At 34.0% G+C, this 20,857-nt stretch overlaps 1 protein-coding gene across 1 annotated transcript in view; it reads right to left on the bottom strand.

The window, feature by feature from the left end:
• TSGA10 (testis specific 10) overlaps window positions 1-20,857 on the bottom strand; it is a 136,837-nt gene that overhangs the window by 108,191 nt on the left and 7,789 nt on the right. The window contains exons 2-6 of the mRNA XM_063078682.1: window positions 19,200-19,328; window positions 10,179-10,394; window positions 4,719-4,784; window positions 3,143-3,310; window positions 2,583-2,741 (exon numbers count right to left, since the gene is read on the bottom strand). Of these exons, the coding sequence (XP_062934752.1) occupies window positions 2,583-2,741; window positions 3,143-3,193 (210 nt within the window). The 5' untranslated portion in view covers window positions 3,194-3,310; window positions 4,719-4,784; window positions 10,179-10,394; window positions 19,200-19,328. The remainder of the gene's footprint in view (window positions 1-2,582; window positions 2,742-3,142; window positions 3,311-4,718; window positions 4,785-10,178; window positions 10,395-19,199; window positions 19,329-20,857) is intronic.

Below are 20,857 nucleotides of genomic sequence, written 5' to 3'. Positions count from 1 at the left end.
TTTGCCATTTTCATGTCCTGGCTACTTTTTCCCTGAAGGATAGGGCCCACCAATTCTTACTGGTAATCCAACATACTCTCTGCACACTTATTCAACCATCCTTGGGTCCCAAATCTATTCCACACCTGCAGATGATTTCATATCCAACTTTGCTTCATAAGTCTCTTTATCTTCTTTCCTCTCGATTTTGATTACTGTCTATTTGGCTAGTCTCCAAGTCTCACAGGAAGATATATTACTTCCCAATTTCTACAGTCAAGCCTCCATGAGAACCCAGATTTCATCTCCTAAAGTGGTTCTAAGATCTCCCTGACTCAGTTATTTGCTTGAACAGAGCCCTCTCCACTGGCCCTTTCTCTCCCGCCTTCAGTCATGTACTGGGGGTTTCCTTATCTTGAAAACCTGTCACTTAATCCTGCTGCTCCATTCACCATCCTATGCCTCTTCTCCCTTTGACACACTTTTTAAAAAAGTGCCATGGTCTGTACCTATTGCCAATAGTTTCTTACCACTCACTCTCTCACCCTGGTATAACCTGACTCCCACCCCCATGACACTCTGAAGAATTTCAACTAATGACCGCACCAAATCGAATAGCCTTTTTCTCAGTTCCTGTTCTCCTTGATATTTCAGCAATATGTGATGTTTGTTTTCAACATTTTTCTTGAGATTCCTTCCTCCCCTGGGCTTATAACATTGTCCCTCCCTAGTTCTCTGTCTTCTTTATCTCTTTCGAAGGTTCTTCTCTGCCTCTTGAGTATAACATCTTGACTTCCTGTTCTTTTCTGTACAGCTTTCTAATTTAGAGACCTCATCCACTCAGTAGGCTCAAAATTCATCCCTCAGCATTAGACTTCTAAAGCAATGTACTCAGCTCTTGCCTCTCTCTCCACTCCAGTCCCACATTTCTCACAGCCTGATAGCCTGAATGTACTATCATCATCTTACTCCATCTGTCTGAAATCAAATCCACAACTTTACCCTCAAAGCACCAATAACTTTATTTCTTCTTTTATTACCACAATTCTCTCAGTTATTCAAGACAGAATTTCAGTAATTTCCATTCATCTTTTCTCCTTCCTAAAATCAAATCTTGTCAAGTTTCCCTTCACAGTGTCTTTTGTATCTGTCTCTATATTTATTTCCACTAATACACCCTCACTAAGTCCCTTAATGCCTTATTGCATGGACTACTGTAACAGCCTTCATAGGAGTCCACAGTCTTTCTCTCCTGTCATTCTCTAGAAGGAGAAATTGTTATATAAGAAAGAAGATAATATAGAATGATTATGTAAGAGATACTTTAAAAATTGCCACATTTTTATAATTGTAAAAATTTGTAGCCCAGAAGTCAACAAACTACATATAGCTCACAGGCCAAATCCAGCCTGCCTCCTGATTTTGTAGGTCTATAAGCTGAGAATGTTTTTCACATTTTTAAATGGCTGGGGAAAAAAATCAAAAGCAGCAGCATATTTCATAACAGGTAAACATAATATAAAAATCAAATTTCAGTGTCCATCAATAGTTTTATTGTAATATAGCCAAACTTAGTCATTTATGTACTATTTACAGCTGCTTTCAACCCTATAACAACAATGCTGAACAGCTGCAACGCAGACCACATGGCCTGTAAAGCCAAAGATGTTTATTATCTGGGCCTTTACAGAAAAAATTTGTAGACTTCTCTAGTCCAATCTGCCTTTCAAGCCTTAGCTTCCCCTTACTCCATTGACACATACCCTCTTACTGTACTTTTACACAGATCTATTTCTCTACTATTTTCCTGCCTTTATCCTTTGCCTCATACCATTCCTTTAGTCTGGAATGTTCCTCCTTGCTCCTTTCAGGATAACAGAAAGCCCATTCATTCTTCAGGGCTCAAAGTCCACATCTTCTAGCAAAGATTTCCTTGACCACCATAATTAAAAATGCCCACTTCTTTTCTTACAATATCCTCTAGACCACTTACCTATAGTAACAAAAAAATAAATACAAGACAGTATACTTTATCTCCTCGGCTAGACTGCAAATTTACAGAAAACCGTCCGCATCTTATTTTTTCCTATCCCTTAGAGTAGTAAACCTAGAACCCTGAATATAGAAACTATAATTCTTTAAAAATGTTGATACTTTAAAAGAAATTATACTGGTGATTTATGGGATTTGATATTTGTTGGATAAAGAAGCTATTTGATTAAGAAAAGCTATACAATTTTAAGCTAGAAAGTAGAGATAAACTACAAACTGATGTTACTCTCTAAAATTAAGCAAATCATATGGCAGTTCTCAAAGTGATATATTAGTATTTTTTAACTCTTCAATCCTGATCTTTTTACCTTGAATTCATCACACCCTATCATTTAACACTTTCCCCATTTCTTATTCCAAAAATCAGTTTATTTTTATGCATATATATGCTCTTTTTGGGCACAGGGATGACATACATGAGGATACTTCAAAAAGTTAAATCAATCTGACTGGCAGGTTTAAGAACTCTCATAGAACTTAAAGAAAAATTATATACCTCTAGAACTGAAAGTTATTAGTTATATAACTTGTTTACTTATACATAAGTTTACCTGTTCATAAAGAAGGAAGGTCTTATCTCTTTCAGATGTAAGAACCTTGACATTACCCTGAATTTCTGCCAAATGACGCTCATATTTTTCCAGCATGCATTTAAGTTCTTCACGATCTCTTGTTGTTGTCTTCAAAAGCTCTACATCACAGTTTGCAACCTACAATTATTATACAAGACATCTGAGATTCTTCTTTGACATATCGTACTAAGAGAAATGTGCCAATGATGACAGCACACAATTTCTACTTAAGCAAACATGACTATATAATGAAAGGAAATGATGAAGAATGAGTTACAAAATTGCCTCTCTTTTAAACAGGTTCATCCCAAATTGCTCCACATCTGTCTGATTACCTCCCAACCACTACTCATACGGGGGACAAAGAACCAATACTGGTGGTCTACTGTGCCATCAAACAGACCTTTGTCTCTCAGCCTCTTTGATACAGCAATTCATGTCAAATCAAAATGAATTACTTCCAGATTAGGAAAATCAAAGAATAAAAGTCAGTGTTTGAGGAACAAACTGCAAAATATTTATAAGTTTCTAAAACCTACCCGAGCACATGGAGACGGGCGTCTTGGACTTTTAGATCTACTTCTCATCATCTTTCTCAAATTTTGAGCTTTACTCTTGTAGTAATCTCTGTCTGCTTCTAGAGTCTTGACAAAGGAATCAAGTCTGGAAGGAGATTTATGTTGTGCTTTTTCAGTCTCTAAAATTATCTTGCCAAGGAGGAAAAAATTAGGTCATTATTTCAAGCTAAACTATAGCATTATTTTCTAAATGAAAATTGAAAATAAACAGGATCTTTAAAAACATTAAATCTGGTATTTTAAAAATAGAACATTTGAAAAATTATTCATCAATAATTTTAAAAAACTGTTAGATATCTTTTTTCCCAGCATTTCTGGATTGCTATATTTTTATTTAACTCAAAGCACCCCTAAATTTACTCAATAATTTTGGAGAAAAATGGCAAAGAAATTTTAGACAGGACAGAAATGTCCACAGACCTAGTACAAGTCCTATAAATGGAATTTTTTAAAAAAATTTATTTATTTTGCAGCTGGCCAGTACAGGGATCAAACCCTGGACCTTGCTTTTATCAACACCACACTCTAACCAACTGAGTTAAGTGACCAGCCCTGAATTAATTTTCTTTGGAAAAACTTATATGCTACTATAAAAGCATCTGTTAAAGTACTTGAGTTTTGTTCAATAATTGCTTGATGAATGAATAAATTAAATGAATGCTGGATATTTCACACACGTATTCATTTCACGTGCATTCCCATGAATTCCCATTCACTTCAATATATTTAGAAACATTTCTCTTACAACAATTTTCTTACCAATACTCTATTTTTTATTTTTATTTTTGGCAGCTGGCTGGTACAGGTATTGAACTCTGGACCTTCATGTTATCAGCACCATGTTCTAATCAACTAAGCTAACTGGCCAGCCCTATTTTACCAATACTTTATTGGAAGAAAATTACAGATATACTTTCAGGCAGAGTAAATATTTTATTTTATTTTATCTTATTATTTTTTTTTTTTTGTCTTTTTTGTGACCGGCCACACCGCGCTCAGCCAGTGAGCGCACCGGCCATCCCTATATAGGATCCAAACCTGCGGCGGGAGCACTGCCGCGCTCCTAGCGCCGCACTCTCCCGAGTACGCCACGGGGTCGGCCCAGAGTAAATATTTTACATGATAACATTAAAATGTTTAAACAGAGCAGTCCTCATTTTACTTCGTTAGATAAAATGTATTACTTGGAATTAAGTACCAAAATCTATGGCTTAAAAAATATTTATTACTAAGGAGAATAAAAAATGTGTAGACAAATACACCTTCTATTTTGAGAATTATTCAGACCCATCATTTTAAATCAGGTAACAGCTAATGGCATTAATAAATTTAACCAAAAGTTGTTCTCTCCCTCTAGGAAAGGTGAAGTGATGAAATGAAGCAAGAAAAGCAGCACTCTTACAGTGCTGATTTCAGAAAACAAAAATGCTTGTTGCTCACAAAGAGCATAAGAGTCAAAACACATATATAATTTTTTGTGGCTTACTAACTGAATAAAAATGATTTCTTAATATATATTTATGAAAAATGTACTCACAGATTTAAGCCTTTTTATTGTATCTTCCAATACTATTATATTATTTTGTTGGCAAATAAGTTCAATCTGAAAAACAAGCAAAACAATTTCTATTATTTACATTAAATATGCTTAAACAGACTTACTTGGAAAGAGAATATCAAAAATAGAAAGCCACTTAAAAACAAAAAACATGAAGACAGTGAATATTTTAAAGAAAAAAATATAACCTACCCCTATGTTTACCTACCTTTGATGGTAAGAGAACCTAAGATGAAATACAGTAGTTCCTTTAAATTATCCAATGTTTTGTATAAAATACTAACTGATGATATTTTATCAAATTACTCCCCATGAAATGGAACAAAATGTTAATACCAATTACAATTCTGAAGATGACAATAGAAAAGTAATAAAAGAATGACTGGAATAAAAGGTTTCCCAAATTATCCCATTCAGATTGCTTTCTCCTCTGAACTTTTAAGAGCTTAGTTCAACTCAGTTGGTAACTTTTTGTATCAATTTTATGACACTGAAAATACTCAGTTTTATAGGATGTACAATATGACTACATAGTATGTTCCTAAAGAACAGTGACTAAGTTTTTATGCAAAGCATAAAAGTTAGCATATTAGTTTAATAAATATATATTTCAATTCATCAACCGCCATCATTATTCTTTTTTTGACCGGTAAGGGGATCGCAACCCTCGACATGGTGTGGACTGCACCATGCTCAGCCAGTGAGCGTACCGGCCATCCCTATATAGGCTCTGAACCCGCGACCTCATCGCTACCAGCACCGCACTCTCCCGAGTGAGCCATGGGGCCGGCTCTCCCCTCATTATTCTAAACTAAAATGTATTCTGATCTAGCCTGGTATATTTTAAATTTGAATTTTCTGGAATTATTGCTTTTCATTTGTTCTATTCTTTTTTTTTTTTTTTCATTTGTTCTTTAGACCAAAATTTTCTTCTAAGATTTCTCTGGAAGTCACACTTACGTTTATGAAATATTACATACAGTGTGCTATTGTTTGGAACATAACTTATGTATAGCTTAGATAAGTTTATGTATAGTTTTCAATAGGCAATTTTCAACATTTTATTTATAATACTATGTAGACACTAAGAAGACATGGGTCTATTTTGAATAATGTGAAAAAACTCACACTGCAAAACAGAATAACTAGTATAACACATTTTCATAAAAAAATTTATATACACACACTAGATATAGATAAAACATAACAAATAATATGTAAACAGAAGGTAAATTATATCTAGGTATATATAGCAAGGTGTGATTATGGCAGATGTTATTTTCTTCATTATACTTTTCTTTATGAACTGCAACTTTTATAATAAACTTATATTACTTTTTTTTTTTTTTTTTGGTGGCTGGCCAGTTCAGGGATCCAAACCTTTGACCTTGGTGTTATAACACCACCCCTAACCAACTGAGCTAAATATGTGTTACTTTTAAAATGAATGAAAAATATAATGCTGATTCCACTCTCAAAAAAAAAACTGTCCCAAATAAAAAATGCTAACCCAGTGTCTTTATTTATTTGATAATTGTTTAATGAATGCCTACTATGTGCCTGACATTCTGTTATGTGCTGGGTTAGGCAATGAATGAAATAGGCAAAAATCTCTGCCCTCATGGAGTTCACATTCTAGACAAAGAGAAACACAAAGGTAATGGTCAAAATATGTACCAGATAGTGATTGCATCACTCAAAAAATATACAATAAGCACTCTGTATCTAGTCTAGACACTTGACATAAAAAAGTGAACAAAATAGACAAAGATCCCTTCTTTTGGGGACCTTACATTCCAGCTGGGATAGACAATAAAAAATTAAACCTAATAAAAAAATTATATGGTACACCAGAAAAAGAGCAGAGTTAAGGATATTGGGAGTGTTTATGGAGGAACAGGTTGGAATTTTAAATAGGGTGATCAGGGAGTCCTTCCTGAAAGGTGATCTTTGAGCAAAGACTTGAAGGGGGAAGAAGTCAACCACATCAAAATCTAGTAGAACATTCCAGGCAAAACGTTCAGCCACAGCAAAGGTCCTAAGGCAAAAGAACATCTGGTAAGTTCCATGCTATAGGAAGGTGGCCAGTGTGACTGGAGCAGAGTGAAGTGGGGGAAAGGAGTAGGAAAGTGCTAAAGTGAAAAATAAAGCACGTAACAGAGGGGGGGAGTATGGGGTGGGGGGAGGTATTACAAACTTAAATAGGCTTTACACAATGTCCTCCACATGGTAGGTTCTGAAATATTTTTTTATGGATTAAATCACATACAAAGGTAACGATAATGACAAAAGCTATCAGTGATCCAATCTTATAATGGCCCCTATGTTAACTAAAAATAGAAATTGTCTACAGAAACTAATAATGGTAAAACTGCAATTCTGCTTCTTCACATTTCAAAAAAATCATTTTCAATAATCTGGGAAACACTGTATTAAGGCAGGAATGATAAACAACTCAAAATGGGAGGATAAAAGGAGGCATCTAGTGGTGATTTTAATGTATATCCACAAATTCTAATACTCCTTCCTTCAAAAGGTGGAACTTAATTTCTCTCCCTTTGAGTGTGGGTTGTTTTAGTGACTCACTGTTAAGGAGAATATGGTGAAAGTGATGGTAGACTTTTGAGACTGAGTCATAATAGGCACTGCAGATCGCTCCTTGCTATTTCTCTTGGATCACTGGCATGGGTAGGGGGTAAGGGAGGGAGAGTGAGCTGTCATAAAAAATACATCAAGCAACCCTAGAGAGAGGTCCACCTGGCAAGGAACAAGCCATTTTAGAAGCAAATCCTCCAGTACCAGTCAAGCCATGACTGTAGCCTGGCTATCATACCTTGATTACAATTTCCTGACAAACCATGAACAGAACCACCTAGCTAAGCCACTCTTGAGTTCCCGACCCAAAGAACCTGTGAGATATAAATGTTCGTTGTTTGAAGCCTTTAAGGTTTAGGAGTAATTTCTTACACAGCTATAGACAATATAATAGTAAAAACTCAAAACATCTTAATAATGTTTACTAAAATCAATAAATGATGGAAGTTACCCTGTTGATCTTTAAAAATATGACTAAGCATAAACTCTTCTCAGTAAATAAATTTAATACTATATATCTCAATTCCAGACAAACTAATAGTAGCTTTAGCCTCTGACTCTAATATCTCCATGTAGTTAGAGCATAATCTCAAACACTATACGAACTCAAACATTCTTTCTCAGCAATCAAATTAGAAATTCTTGTCTTAGGCACCATCCCACAAATTAGTCAAGGAATTTCTCCCCAGCAATTACAAACCTAAAATGCATACCCATTAACTGTTCATATCCCCATTGCTGGTCATGCATCCTTCTAATCCCCATTCTACCCTGGTACATTCACTTATGGAGGTTGGTGATTTCCTTATTTCAGGGCATCCTAACAACCCAAAGGACCTATTTCCATTTTGTCCTATCTTTATTAAGCTCCCTATGTTCCCCCTGCCTCAGCAATGCTATCTCTACTCTAAGACTGCTGCCCACCTCTTCCTCAAATAGCTTTCCAATTCTCAAATACAGCCAACATTCCACATTATATATGAATATCTATTTCCTAGAAATGCTCTTTTCTTAGCCAGGCAGAATTTCCATCTGTGAATTTAGTATTTTAGGTAAATCCTAGATCTTATATTTTATTCCATTCCTGAAAATTCTCCCTTTGATAGCAGAGCATGCACCCTGATATAGTACTCAACTCTCTCTCCAGAACACAGAGCCTAAACAACCCTTTAAAACTGATGACTTCCAAATATGGCATTATCATCATTGGAATTCAGCCAAAGAGGCTTTCCTCAGTCTGGGAAGGAATACAGTTATTTTTAATTTGAAGAAGAAAACAAGGAAGACATAATAAAACTCTTCAATTTAATAATTATTTTCATTAAGATAAAGACTGTATGCAATTTACCATGAAACTGTGAATGAAAGATAACCATTCTTAAAGAAAGTAACAATAAAAATAAAAGAGAAATGTTTAAAATATTCAAGCTACCTTTAAATCTCCAAATACTCTAGTAGCAACCATTAGAAGATAAATAATTCACAAGTCAAAAACAAACCAGTCTTATCTACTCTCTCAAGTAGTTCTAAAAAACTCTTCCAGGCAACATCATTGAGAAGATTATGTCCTTTCATTAAAGTAATAACTTCAGGTTTTTAAATATTCCATTATTCGACTTATCACTATTTTAGACTTATTTATCCTTTATAGTCAAACAAGTGATGTTACTTTATAAAACACATACAATCCTAAAGTTCATCATCTGGGCTCTTATATTTCAAATTACTGTGACAAACAACGTCTTCACTGAAATGTTCTCAGCCTGACCATTTATTGAATTTTAAGTGCTTTGTTATATGCTATAGGACTCTTGTTCATTAAAAGGATGTTTAAGAAATAACATGTAATAACAATTATCTTTGGGAAATTATCTTATTACAGATACAACTTACTAATTTAGTTATTAATAAAATCAAGACAAATAAGCATATTCACGGAATATCATTTAAAAATTCAATAAGTTGTTTTTTTGGCCTCAGCTCTGTATCTTGTTTATATGTCATTTCAAGCAGCAATGAGAAATAAAACTGTCATTTTATAACTGTGTTTAAATCCCCAGTTTCTAACTTTCATGGTAGAGTACTAAAACTCAAGAAAGAAATAAAACGTTTATCAAAACATCATAAAGCTACAATAACTAAAATAATGTGATAGTGGCACAGAAAAAGGCAAATGAATCAATGAAACCAAACAGTCCAGAAACATACAAGAATTTAGTATCAGTTAGAACGGTATTTCAAATCAGTGAAGAAAGAAAGGATTAGTCAACCCTACCTCATACTAGAACAAAAAGAAATTCCAGAAGTATTTAAAATTAAAAGAAAACCATTAAAGAGTATTAAAAGAAATCTTTAGAAAATATTTTGTAGTTCTTGAGGTCATAAGGCCTTCCTAAATAAGAATTAAAACTCAGAAGTCAGTAAACAAAGGACTGGCACATTTAACTACATAAAAATTTAAATTTTGGGTAAAAAAGCTTTTAAATGTAAAATAAATTGTGTGAAAACAGACAAATAGAAATATACACATCTATTTGTTTGCAGATGTCTCTGCCAAGGAGAGAGGAACTGGGGAGGAAGAGCAGCCTTCTATCTATAGAACATTTCTGCTGTTTTGAAGTTTTTACAATGACTACGTATTACTTAGGAAATCTTTTGAGAAAAATCTTTTAAAAGAAATAAAATGAGAAATAATTTAATCTTCAGAGTAGACATTTAAATATAATGTAAATTGAAAAAGCTTCCAATGATATATAAATGAGAATGTCACTTCTTCCATTGCATTTAATAATTACATGATATTTAAAGCACAATTAAAATCTTGATCAGTGGTAAATCTAGTACCTTTGCTTCTTCAAGTTCCTTGTTGGCGGTATCCACCACAAAATTTTTCTCTTCTTCTAGTTGCTCTGCTAGTTGGTCAATTTTAATCAATTCTTTACAAAGATGCTCATTGTGGCTGGTTAAATCATCTATTTGACTGCTTACTACATCCTTACTATCCAAGAGTTTCCTAACATATTCTTCCAAGCCATGATTTGTCTGTTTGAGATCTTTAATCTGTTAAAATTAGAAAGAAAATAATCACATTAAAAGATTTCCTTTAGCTTTCTTCTAAGGAGATCAACTAGATGACTAAAACCAGGAAGGGAGATTTGCTTCCCTGGCAAGGAGACTTAACTGTATAACTTTTTGTGATTTCTGAATTTTGTACCATGTGAATGTATAACCTACTTGAAAAAACATATTAAATGAAAAATTAAATGTTATAGCTATATTTTTCAAGACAATTTATACTTTATTTTTTAAGAGAACTTAATTACTATTGATTTTTAACCAAGCTATTAGAAAAATGGCCAAATATTTATACCTGCAATAAAGAAGCCAGTCTTAAAATTAATTTTAATAATATCATTAAGAGTTCTTTAGGATTAAATTTCTAATTATTTTTATCAAAATATGTTAACTATTTAGAAAAGTCCTTTTGAACATATCAGTAACTTACTTGACTAAGCTAAATACCAAATCAATCAAGTATTTGCTGACTAATGTGGAGGACCACAGCTTTCCTTCCCAGCCCACTATCAAACATCAACGGATGAAGAAAAGGGCCTTTTCTATGACGAAGGTATCCAAATGCCTTTAAAGGAAAAGAAAAACATTAGACCCATTTAACAATGATTATGTCAGGAACTATATTAAATTCCAAAGATGAAAAGATAAAGCTAGGTTAGCTACCTGCCCTCAGAGAATTTTTTGTTTCACTTGAGGAAATACAAATACAATATGTTAAGTGCAATAACAGAAATATCTGTAAGATAAAGTGGTGGCACAAATATTTTCCACAGTACAAGCTTACCTTGGAGATACTGCAGGTTCAGTTCCAGACCACTGCAATAAAATGAGTATTGCAATAAAGCAAGTCACACAATTTTTTCTTCCCCAGTACATATAAAAGTTATGTTCGTACTATACTGTAGCAGCATTATGTCTAAAAAAAAAAAAAAAAAGTCCACACCTTAATTAAATAATACTTTATTGCTAAAAATGGCTAATGATCATCTGAGACATCAGCAACTCATAATCTTTTTGCTGGTGGAGGGTCTTGCCTCAATGTTGATGGTAGCTGACCAGGCTGCCGGTGTGGCTGTGACAGTCTCTCTAAAATAAGACAATTAAGTTTGCCACATGGATCAACTCTTCTTTTCAGGAAAGATTTTTCTGTAGCATGCAATTGCTGTTTGATAGCATTTTACCCACAGTAGAACTTCTTACAAAATTGCAATCAAACCTATCAAATCTGCCACTGCTTTATTGAGTAAGTTTATGTAATATTCTAAATCCTTTGTTGGCATTTCAACAATGTTCACAACTTCACCAGGAGTAAATTCCATCTCAAGAAACCACTCTCTTTGCTTGTCCATAAGAGGCAACTCCTCATCCGTAAGAGGCAACTCTTCATCAGTAAGAGGCAACTCCTCATCCATTAAAGTTTTATCATGAGATCGCAGCAATTCAGTCACATCTTCAGGCTCCATTTTTAATTTTAGTTCTCTTGCTATTTCCACTACATCTACAGTTACTTCTTCCACTTAAGTCTTGAACCCCTCAAAGTCATCCATGAGGAGTGCAATCAACTTCTTCTAAACTCCTGTTAATGTTGATATTTTGACCTCCTCCCATGAATCATGAATTTTCTCAACATCATCTAGAATGGTGAATCCTTTCCAGAAGATTTTCAATTTATTTTGCCCAGATCCATCAGAGGAATAACTAACTATGGCAACTATATAGCCTTAAGAAATATATTTCTTAAATAATAAGACTTGAAAGTCAAAATTGCTCCTTGACTCATGGACCGCATAATAGATGTTGTTAGCAGGCATGAAAACATTAATCTCCTTGTACATCTCCATCAGAGTTCTTGTTGACCAGGTGCATTGTCAGTGAGTAATAATATTTTGAAAGAAATCTTTTTCTCTGAGTAGTAGGTCTCAACAGTGGGCTTAAAATATTCAGTGAACCCTGCTGTAAAAAGATGTGCTGTTATCCAGGCTTTGTTGTTCCATTTACAGCAGACAGGCAGAGTAGATTTAGTATAATTCTGCAGGGCCCTCGGAATTTTGGAATAGTAAATGAGCACTGGCTTCAACTTAAAGTTACCAGCTCCAATAGCCCCTAACAAGAGAGTCAAGTCAGCTGCCCTTTAAAGCCAGGCATTGACTTCTACTCTCTAGCTATGAAAATCACAGACAGCATCTTCTTCCAATGCAAGGCTGTTTCTTCTATACTGAAAATATGCTGCTTAGTGTAGTCACCTTCATCAATGATCTTAGCTAGATCTTCTGGATAACTAACTGGCTGCTGCTTCTATATGAGCACTTGTTGCTTTACCTTGCACTTTACATCATGGAGATGGCTTCTTTCCTTAAACCTCATGAACCAACCTCTGCTAGCTTCAAACTTTTTTTCTGCAGCTTCCTCACCTCTCTCAGCTTTCACAGAACTGAAGAGAGCTAGGGCCTTGCTCTGAATTAGGCTTTGGCTTAAGGGAATGTTGTAGCTGGTTTGATCTTCTATCCAGACCACTAAAACTTTTTCCATATCAGCAATAAGGCTGTTTCACTTTCTTATCATTCGTGTCTTCAATGCAGCAACACTGTTAATTTCCTTCAGGAACTTTTCCTTTGCATTTACAGTTTGGCTGTTTGGTTCAAAAGGCCTAGCTTTTGACCTATCTCAGCTTTTGACATGTCTTCCTCACTAAAGCTTCATCATTTCTGACTTTTGTTTTAAAGTAGAAATGTGACTCTTCGTTTTACTTGAAAACTTAAGAGTCCACTGTAGGGTTTTTAATAGGCCTAATTTCAATATTGTTGTGTCTCAGGGAATAGGGAGGGGGGAGGGGGAGGGGGGGGGGAGAGAGAGAGAGAGAGAGAGAGAGGAATAGCCGGTTGGTGGAACAGTCAGAACACACACAACATTTATTGATAAAGTTCGCCATCATGTATGGGCACAGTTTGTGATGCCCCAAAACAATTATAATAGTAACATCAAAGATCACTAATCACAGATCACCATAACAGATATAGTAATTAAAATGCTTGAAATATTGCAGGAATGACCAAAATGCGAAACAGAGACACAAAGTGAGCATATGCTATTTTAAAAAAAGGCAATGATAGACTTGCTTGATGCAGGGTTTCCACAAACCTTCAATTTGTACGAAACACATTATCTGTGAAGCACAGTAAAGCACAATAAAACAAGGTATACCTGTATTTGTCTCTCAGTGTGTATTCAACAAATTTTTATTGAGCACCTACTTATTTAGTGTGTTCAAGACACTGTGTTGGTACCCTACAGAAGATGCAAAAAAAACAAAAGAAACTGTTTCAGTCTTTAAGGAGCATCTAAAACTGCTAAATTCCTGACCTCTTAGATCTAACATTATTATTCTTGCCCTTTTCAAATAACTATAGAGATATCTTCTTCTAAATCATCGAAATCAACAAAGTTTCCTTTGAAAATACAAACTTCATAGTTTGTCACTAACAAATATTCTAAAGGTCATAAGTTATTTTCAGCTAAATATTTAATCCAACCCTCACTTTGGCATTTTGTAAGCACATTAACTTAAGAGATTTAGACATAAAGAGTCTGAATTATGGAAACTAGGAAACAAGAAAAAACTTGAATAATTTTTAAAAAACAAAAAGGAGCACTATGAATGCACCATATTTCCTTACAACTGGCCTGAATTTCAGCAAAAGCTCCTATTTTCTTCTCTTTTGGCCTCTGCCCATAGACCGCTAAAAATTCTTCGAAAGCAGATTTGAGATCACTCCTGTCACCTTATGGTGCCTCATCACACTGAGATAAGATGAAAGCAGTGCTATTTGTGATCCCGGCCCTACTTACCTGTCCAGCCTAACTTCCCACCGTTCCTAATGTCAGCCTAAGCTCCAGTCGCACCACAAGTAACAATCTCACTAAACTCATTTCAAAACTTATTTTAGGGAAATTATTGAAATATTATATACTATATGTCAGAGAACTCTCATTATGAGACTCCTCAGGGGAAACTTTGCTCAGACTTCAATTTCAGGAAAATACGTACTTTTTTTTTTTTTGATACTTGACTAGTTCTTACTATAACGACCATGAATTATTTAACAAACATTTCCTTTTTGCCTTTGTTTCTAGGAATTTTAAAGCCAAATCTGTAGCCCGCCTCTAGCAACTTGTACAGAAACCATTGCAATGATCTATTTGTTATTCTCAACCCAGGCTTTCACTAAGTTTCTTTATTCTCCCCTACCCTTATTATCTCAGCTACTTTATTTTTTTTAAGCAAACTATAGGATGTGGAGTAAACAAACAGATAAACTTCAATTTATCAATCTATACGTTTTACAGTCTTTGTTCGTGGCTTCTACTGTGCTACATGTCTGAGCAACAACAGCATACTCAGAACGTCTGTGAACCTCCCACTGCACCAGGAAAGGTTGAATGCTTCTCCTTTACTGTATGTGCTCCCACAATGCCTCTCATACAGCTTTATCTTAGTACAAGATATATTAAAATCATTTTGCTAATTCCTCTGTCCCTTCCACTAAATTTCAAGCAACTTAAGGGATCATATCTCTCATTTCTGTATCAACATATCACTTGTTTCTGTATCATTTATTATGTATCTCACACACAATGCTCAAATTATTGTTAAATGAGTAAATAAAACAAATTATCAATCAATACATGAACAGTCCCTTCACATCTGACATCAAACTCTATTTTTACTCCATTCCAAAACAAAAGTACTTTAGAAGAGGCAGTCTAGAATAGTAGAAATGATGTGAGCTTTGGACTTCAGCAGTTAGGTTTAAATCCTGTGACAGTTCTTTACCAGTTATGTAACCTTGGGCAATTTACTATATTTTCTTGATCCTAAGAGATGCATCTGATTTAGAAAATAAATTTGAGCGTACTGAATCTCATCTATTAAATGGAGAGAACACCTACAATTTGCAGGATTGTAATTAGAGATTATATAAAAGCTCAAGTAAAATTTCTGACAGATAATAAGTACTCAAAGTTTTTAAAAAGCTTTTTATTTTTAAATAACTAAAGATTCACAGGAAGTTGCAAACATAGTACTGAGAGGTCTCCTGTGCCCTTCACCCAGTTTCCCCCCAATAGCTGCACCTTAAATAATTATAGAACAATATCAAACTTGTGAGATTTACATCTAAGAATTTCATTTTCTGAGTTACTGTAAATGTCATTACATTTTAAATTTTGATTTCCACACATTTATTGCTAATTTATAGAAAAAGAACATGTTTGCCTTGTATCCTGTGACACTGCTGAACTCACTTATTCCACTTTTTGTATTGTAGATTTTATGAGATTTTCTAGATAGAAGATTACATCATGTGCAAACAGGGACAGTTTTCTTTCTTTCTTTTGGGTCTGCATGCCTTTCAACCTAGCTATATCATTATATCTGAAGTGAGTTTCTTACAGACTGCATATAGCTGGGTCATGATTTTTAAATTGACTCTGCCAGTCTCTGTCTTTTGACTGGTGTATTTAGAGTATATTTAATGTAATTATTTACACATGTTAAGGCTTAGATGTCACTTTGGTTTTTTCTTCTTTGTTTTTCCTCTCTATTCTGTTTTTCCTGTCTTCCTGTGGTTTACTCGAACATTTTTTAGAATTCCATTTTGGTTTTGGTTTTTTTAAATAAATTATTTAATTGATACATATTAATTGCACATATTTATGGGGCACAGAGTTATATTTCAATACATGTATGTAATGTGTGATGATCAAATCAAGGTAATCAGTATATCCATCATCATAAAGTCATCATTTTGTGATGAGAGCATTTGAACTCCTCTTTTCTAGCCATTCGAAAATATACAATAAATTATTGTTAATTATTAATGCCTAGCTCTACTGTCAATCACTAGAACTTATTTTTCCTATCTAGAATTCCATTTTGATATATCCACAGTGTTTTTGAGCATATCTCTTTGTATATCTTTTTTTAGTGCTTGCTCTAGGTATTACATTATATAAACATAACTCATCACAGCTTACATTTTACCAGTTCAGGTATAGAAACCTGACCTCCCTTTATGTCACTTTACTCCCCTCTATTAATAAAATAATTGTCTTAAATATTTCCTCTACATGCATTGATAAACACATTCTACAAACATAATTTTGGGGGAAAAAAACACAAAGGAAATTTTATTGCATTCACCCATATTTGGCTCTCTATATTGTACATGTTGTTCTTTCTTCCTTCCTACTGTTCCAAGATTATCACTTACTTTCTGGTTAGAGAAATTCCTTTAGCTATTCTTTTAGGGTAGCTCTTCTGGCAACAATTGTTAGTTTTCCTTCATCTGAGAATGTCTTGATTTTCCCTTCATTCCTCAAGGACACTTTCACTGGATACAGGCTACTAGCTTGACAGCTCTTTTTTCTAGCACTTGAAAAATGTTGTGCCATTTCCTTCATACTTCCATGCTTTGAGATGAAAAAAAAAAAAAAACTTACTGTCATTTGAATTGGCATTCCTGTATAGCATGGTCTCTCTGGTGCTTTAAGGAATTTTTTTTGCGTGTGTCTTTAGTTTCTAGAAGATGAAGTGTCTTGGCATGAATTTCTTTGGATGACTCCTGTTAGGTGTTCACTCACCTTCTTTAATCTGCTTTATGTCCTTTGTGCCAAATATCGATAATTTTCAGCCATTATTTCTCAGAACAGTTTTTCAGCCCCACCCTCTCTCATCTCCCTTTCTGAGACTCCAGTGACCCAAATGTCAGATCTTTTGTTTTAGTTCTACCTATCCCTGAGGCTCTATTCAGAATTTTTTCAATCTATTTTCGCTTTGTTGTTCAGATTAAGTAATTTCTTCACATTCACTGATTTATTACTCTCTCCTCTGAATTCTGTTTGAGAACATTGAGTTTTTAATCTCAGTTACTGTATATTTTTAACTTTTTTTATTGCGGTAAAATTTGCCATTTCAGCCATTTTTAAGTGTACAATTCAGTGGCATTAAGTACATTCACAATGTTGTACAATCATCACCACTATCCATTTCCAGAATTTTTTCATCACTCCCCCCAAAAAACTCTGTAGCCATTAAACAATAACTCTGTCTCTATGAATTCATCTATTCTAGGTATAAGTGGAATCAAACAATATTTGTACTTTGTGTCTGGATTATTTTACTTAGCATAATGTTTTCAAGGTTCATTCATGTTGTAGCATGTATCAGAATTTCATTCCTTTTTAAGGCTGAATATTATTCCATTGTAGCTACATACCACATTTTGTTTATCCATTCATTTGTTGATGGACATTTGGTTTGTTTCCACCTTTTGGCTAATGTGAATGATGCTATGAACATTTGTGTATAAATATCTATTTAAGTCCTGCTTTCAATTTTTTAATGTACATACCTATGAGGAAAATAGCTGGATCACATGGTAATTCTTTCATATTTTAAGGAACCACAAAATTGTTTTCCACCATGGCTGCAACATTTTACACTCCCACCAGCAATGTACAAGCGTTCCAATTTTTCTTTGCATCTTAACCAACACTTGTTATTTTCCATTATATTGATAATAGCCATCCTAATGGGTGTGAAGTGGTGTCTCCTCGTGGTTTTGATTTGTATTTCCTTAATGGTTGGTGATATTAGGTATCTTTTCACATGCTCTTTGGAGAAATGTCTATTCAAGTCCTTTGCTTATTTTTGAATTGGTTTTTTGGTTGAGCTGTAGGAGTTCTTTATATATTCTGGATATTAAGCCCTTATCACACATATGGCTTGGAAATATTTTCTCCTGTGTATTTATTAATAGGCTTTTTTTTTAGTGCAATTTTAGGTTTACAGAAAAATTGATTAGGAAGTACAGAAAGTTCCCACATACCCCCTTCCAGCACCCCCGACCCCCGTTTCTTCTATTATCTACATCTTGTGTTAGTGGAGTACATGTATTACAATGGATGAACTAATATTGATACATTATTATTAACTAAGGTCCACAGTTTCCATTAGGGTTCAATCTCGGTGTTGCATAATCTCGGGTTTCGACAAATGTAGAATGATGTATATTCACTATTACAATATCACTACAGAATAGTTTCACTGCCTAAAAATCCACTGTGCTCCACCTATTCACCCCTCCCTTTTCTTGAATCCTTGGCAACCACTGCTCTTGTTGCAGTCTCTATAGTTTTGTCTTTTCCAGAATTTCCTGTAGTGGGAATCATACAGTTTGTAGCCTTTTCATGTTTTCTTTCCCCTAGCAATATGCTTTCAAGGTTGCTCCATGTCTTTTCATGGCTTGATAGCCATTTCTTTTTATAACTGAATACAATTCCATTGTATGGATACACCACAGTTTGCTTATACAATTACCTATTGAAGACCATCTTGGTTGCTTCCAAGTTTTGGCAATTAAAGTAAAGCTGCTATAAACATTCATGTGCATATTTTTGTGTGGACCAGTTACTGCACTTTTTAGTTCTAAAATTTCTATTTGATTCTTCTTTATATCTCTTACTTCTTTGCTGAGACTTTCTATTTTTTCACTTGTTTCAAGTATGCTCATAATTGCTCACAACAATGTTACAACATCTGACACACAGTTTGCACTCACTGACTCTTAATCTATATGTATCAAAATGATTAAGCTAAAAATTGAATGACTGTAGACCCATAAGATTTAAATGAGCTCTTAATCAGTGATTATTTATTCTCCATCTTCTAGTTTTAAAATAGGCTCCCATCCCAAATTTATTCAGAGAATTATGTATATAACCAAAGGTAACCTGTAATTTCAGTGTAGAGATGAATCTGTCTTGGTTTCTCACTTCTTGTTCTAGGTGGAGAGTATTCTGGTATTTTTCAGCTTCAGAAACTGGAGCCCCTAGACCAAAATCATGTTCTTTGATGGTAACCTAGTGGGAAAAAAAATGAGAAATAATATAGAGGCATTCATTTATAAACACCTCTGTGATTTCTCATAACAATCAAATTTTGAAAATTAGTAATATTCTTAAATATGTTTTCAATTGTTTTTAACCATGCCCCACCAATTAAGACGATTTCATCAAGCTTTACCTTCTTAAAATTTTATAATTTAAACTTTGTTTTACACGTTTTCAAAATATAAAACTACAATATTGAATGTCAAGAAGACATGCCCTATCCTATCCCCTTGGTAATCACTATTATACAGAAATATAGGTCATTAGTAAGTTAAGGAGTCTATCTCTAGGCCTATGTTGTCCAATGTGGGAGCCATTAGTTACATGTTTGCTACTGCTATTGTACACTAACAAACAGGTTTGCTACCCATATTACAAAGGGCTAATTTCCCTAATATATAAATAATTCCCATAAATAAAAAGGAAAGAGAAATACCGTAATAGAAAAACTGGAAAAGAATATGAACATTTACAGAAATGCTCACTCTTAAATATATTTAAAGATCACACTCTAGAGTGACACAAATTAAAACACTGAGATACCTTTTTGTAACTATCACATTGGCAAAGAAAGATCAGTAAGTTAAATATACTCTTATAACTTAGAATCCTTATACATCACTAGGGGCAGTATAAACAGATAAATATTTATGGAGAAAAATTCTGTTAAATCTATCAAAATTACAAATGTACATAGCTTCTGTCCAAGTAATTACATTTTTAGGAATTTATCCTACAGTTGTATGTGCACACATGCAAAATAACAAATGTTAAATATTTTTCACTTCACCATACTATATATACTACCCTGCATTATGAGGTTTTACTTGACAATGTATCTTAGAGATTGCATAACTTAGGAAAATAATTTTTTCTTTCCCTGAATCAAGGTTGCTATTACATTAAAGAGAAAATTTGCTATGAGCTTCCTATATCTTTGCTTGAAACACAGCTGTTATTCTCCAAGATCTTGCTCAAAGAATTATAGGACCAGGATCTCCCTAGTCACTGACCCTGTGTTATACCTTATGCAACATGGCACTTAAGCAAGCTGGCAGATTTATTTCCTGTTTTTCCTTTACCTAAACAAGGACACAAATCTGTTTTTCTGTTCTTCATTCCAACAATTACTGCCCAATCTGGAACTTCAGCATTAGATCTCACAGAGTATTTCAAATTATGAATCATTTAGGCCTATATGGCTAGATAAAAATCCTAACTACCATTTCTTACATAGTTTCTGTCGAAAAATGTGTTCCTAGTTATAAACATTTGACTTAGGATAACAGAAAAAATGACTTCACATTATATCAGTACTTTTTAAATTTTAGTGAACATATAAATCATTTAAGAAACCTATTTAAATGCAGATTCTTATTCACAATAGGCCTAAGATTTTGCATTTCTAAAATTCTGCTTGTTGATCACTATTTGGCTAGTACAGGAAGCACACTTTGAATAGCAAGGATCTATTTAATTAAAGTCTAAACCTGCCTAAC

Source organism: Cynocephalus volans, chromosome 14 (assembly GCF_027409185.1).
Source record: "Cynocephalus volans isolate mCynVol1 chromosome 14, mCynVol1.pri, whole genome shotgun sequence".
In the NCBI taxonomy this organism is placed as follows: Eukaryota; Metazoa; Chordata; class Mammalia; order Dermoptera; family Cynocephalidae; genus Cynocephalus; species Cynocephalus volans.
This window is presented reverse-complemented; position numbering and strand designations above follow the sequence as displayed.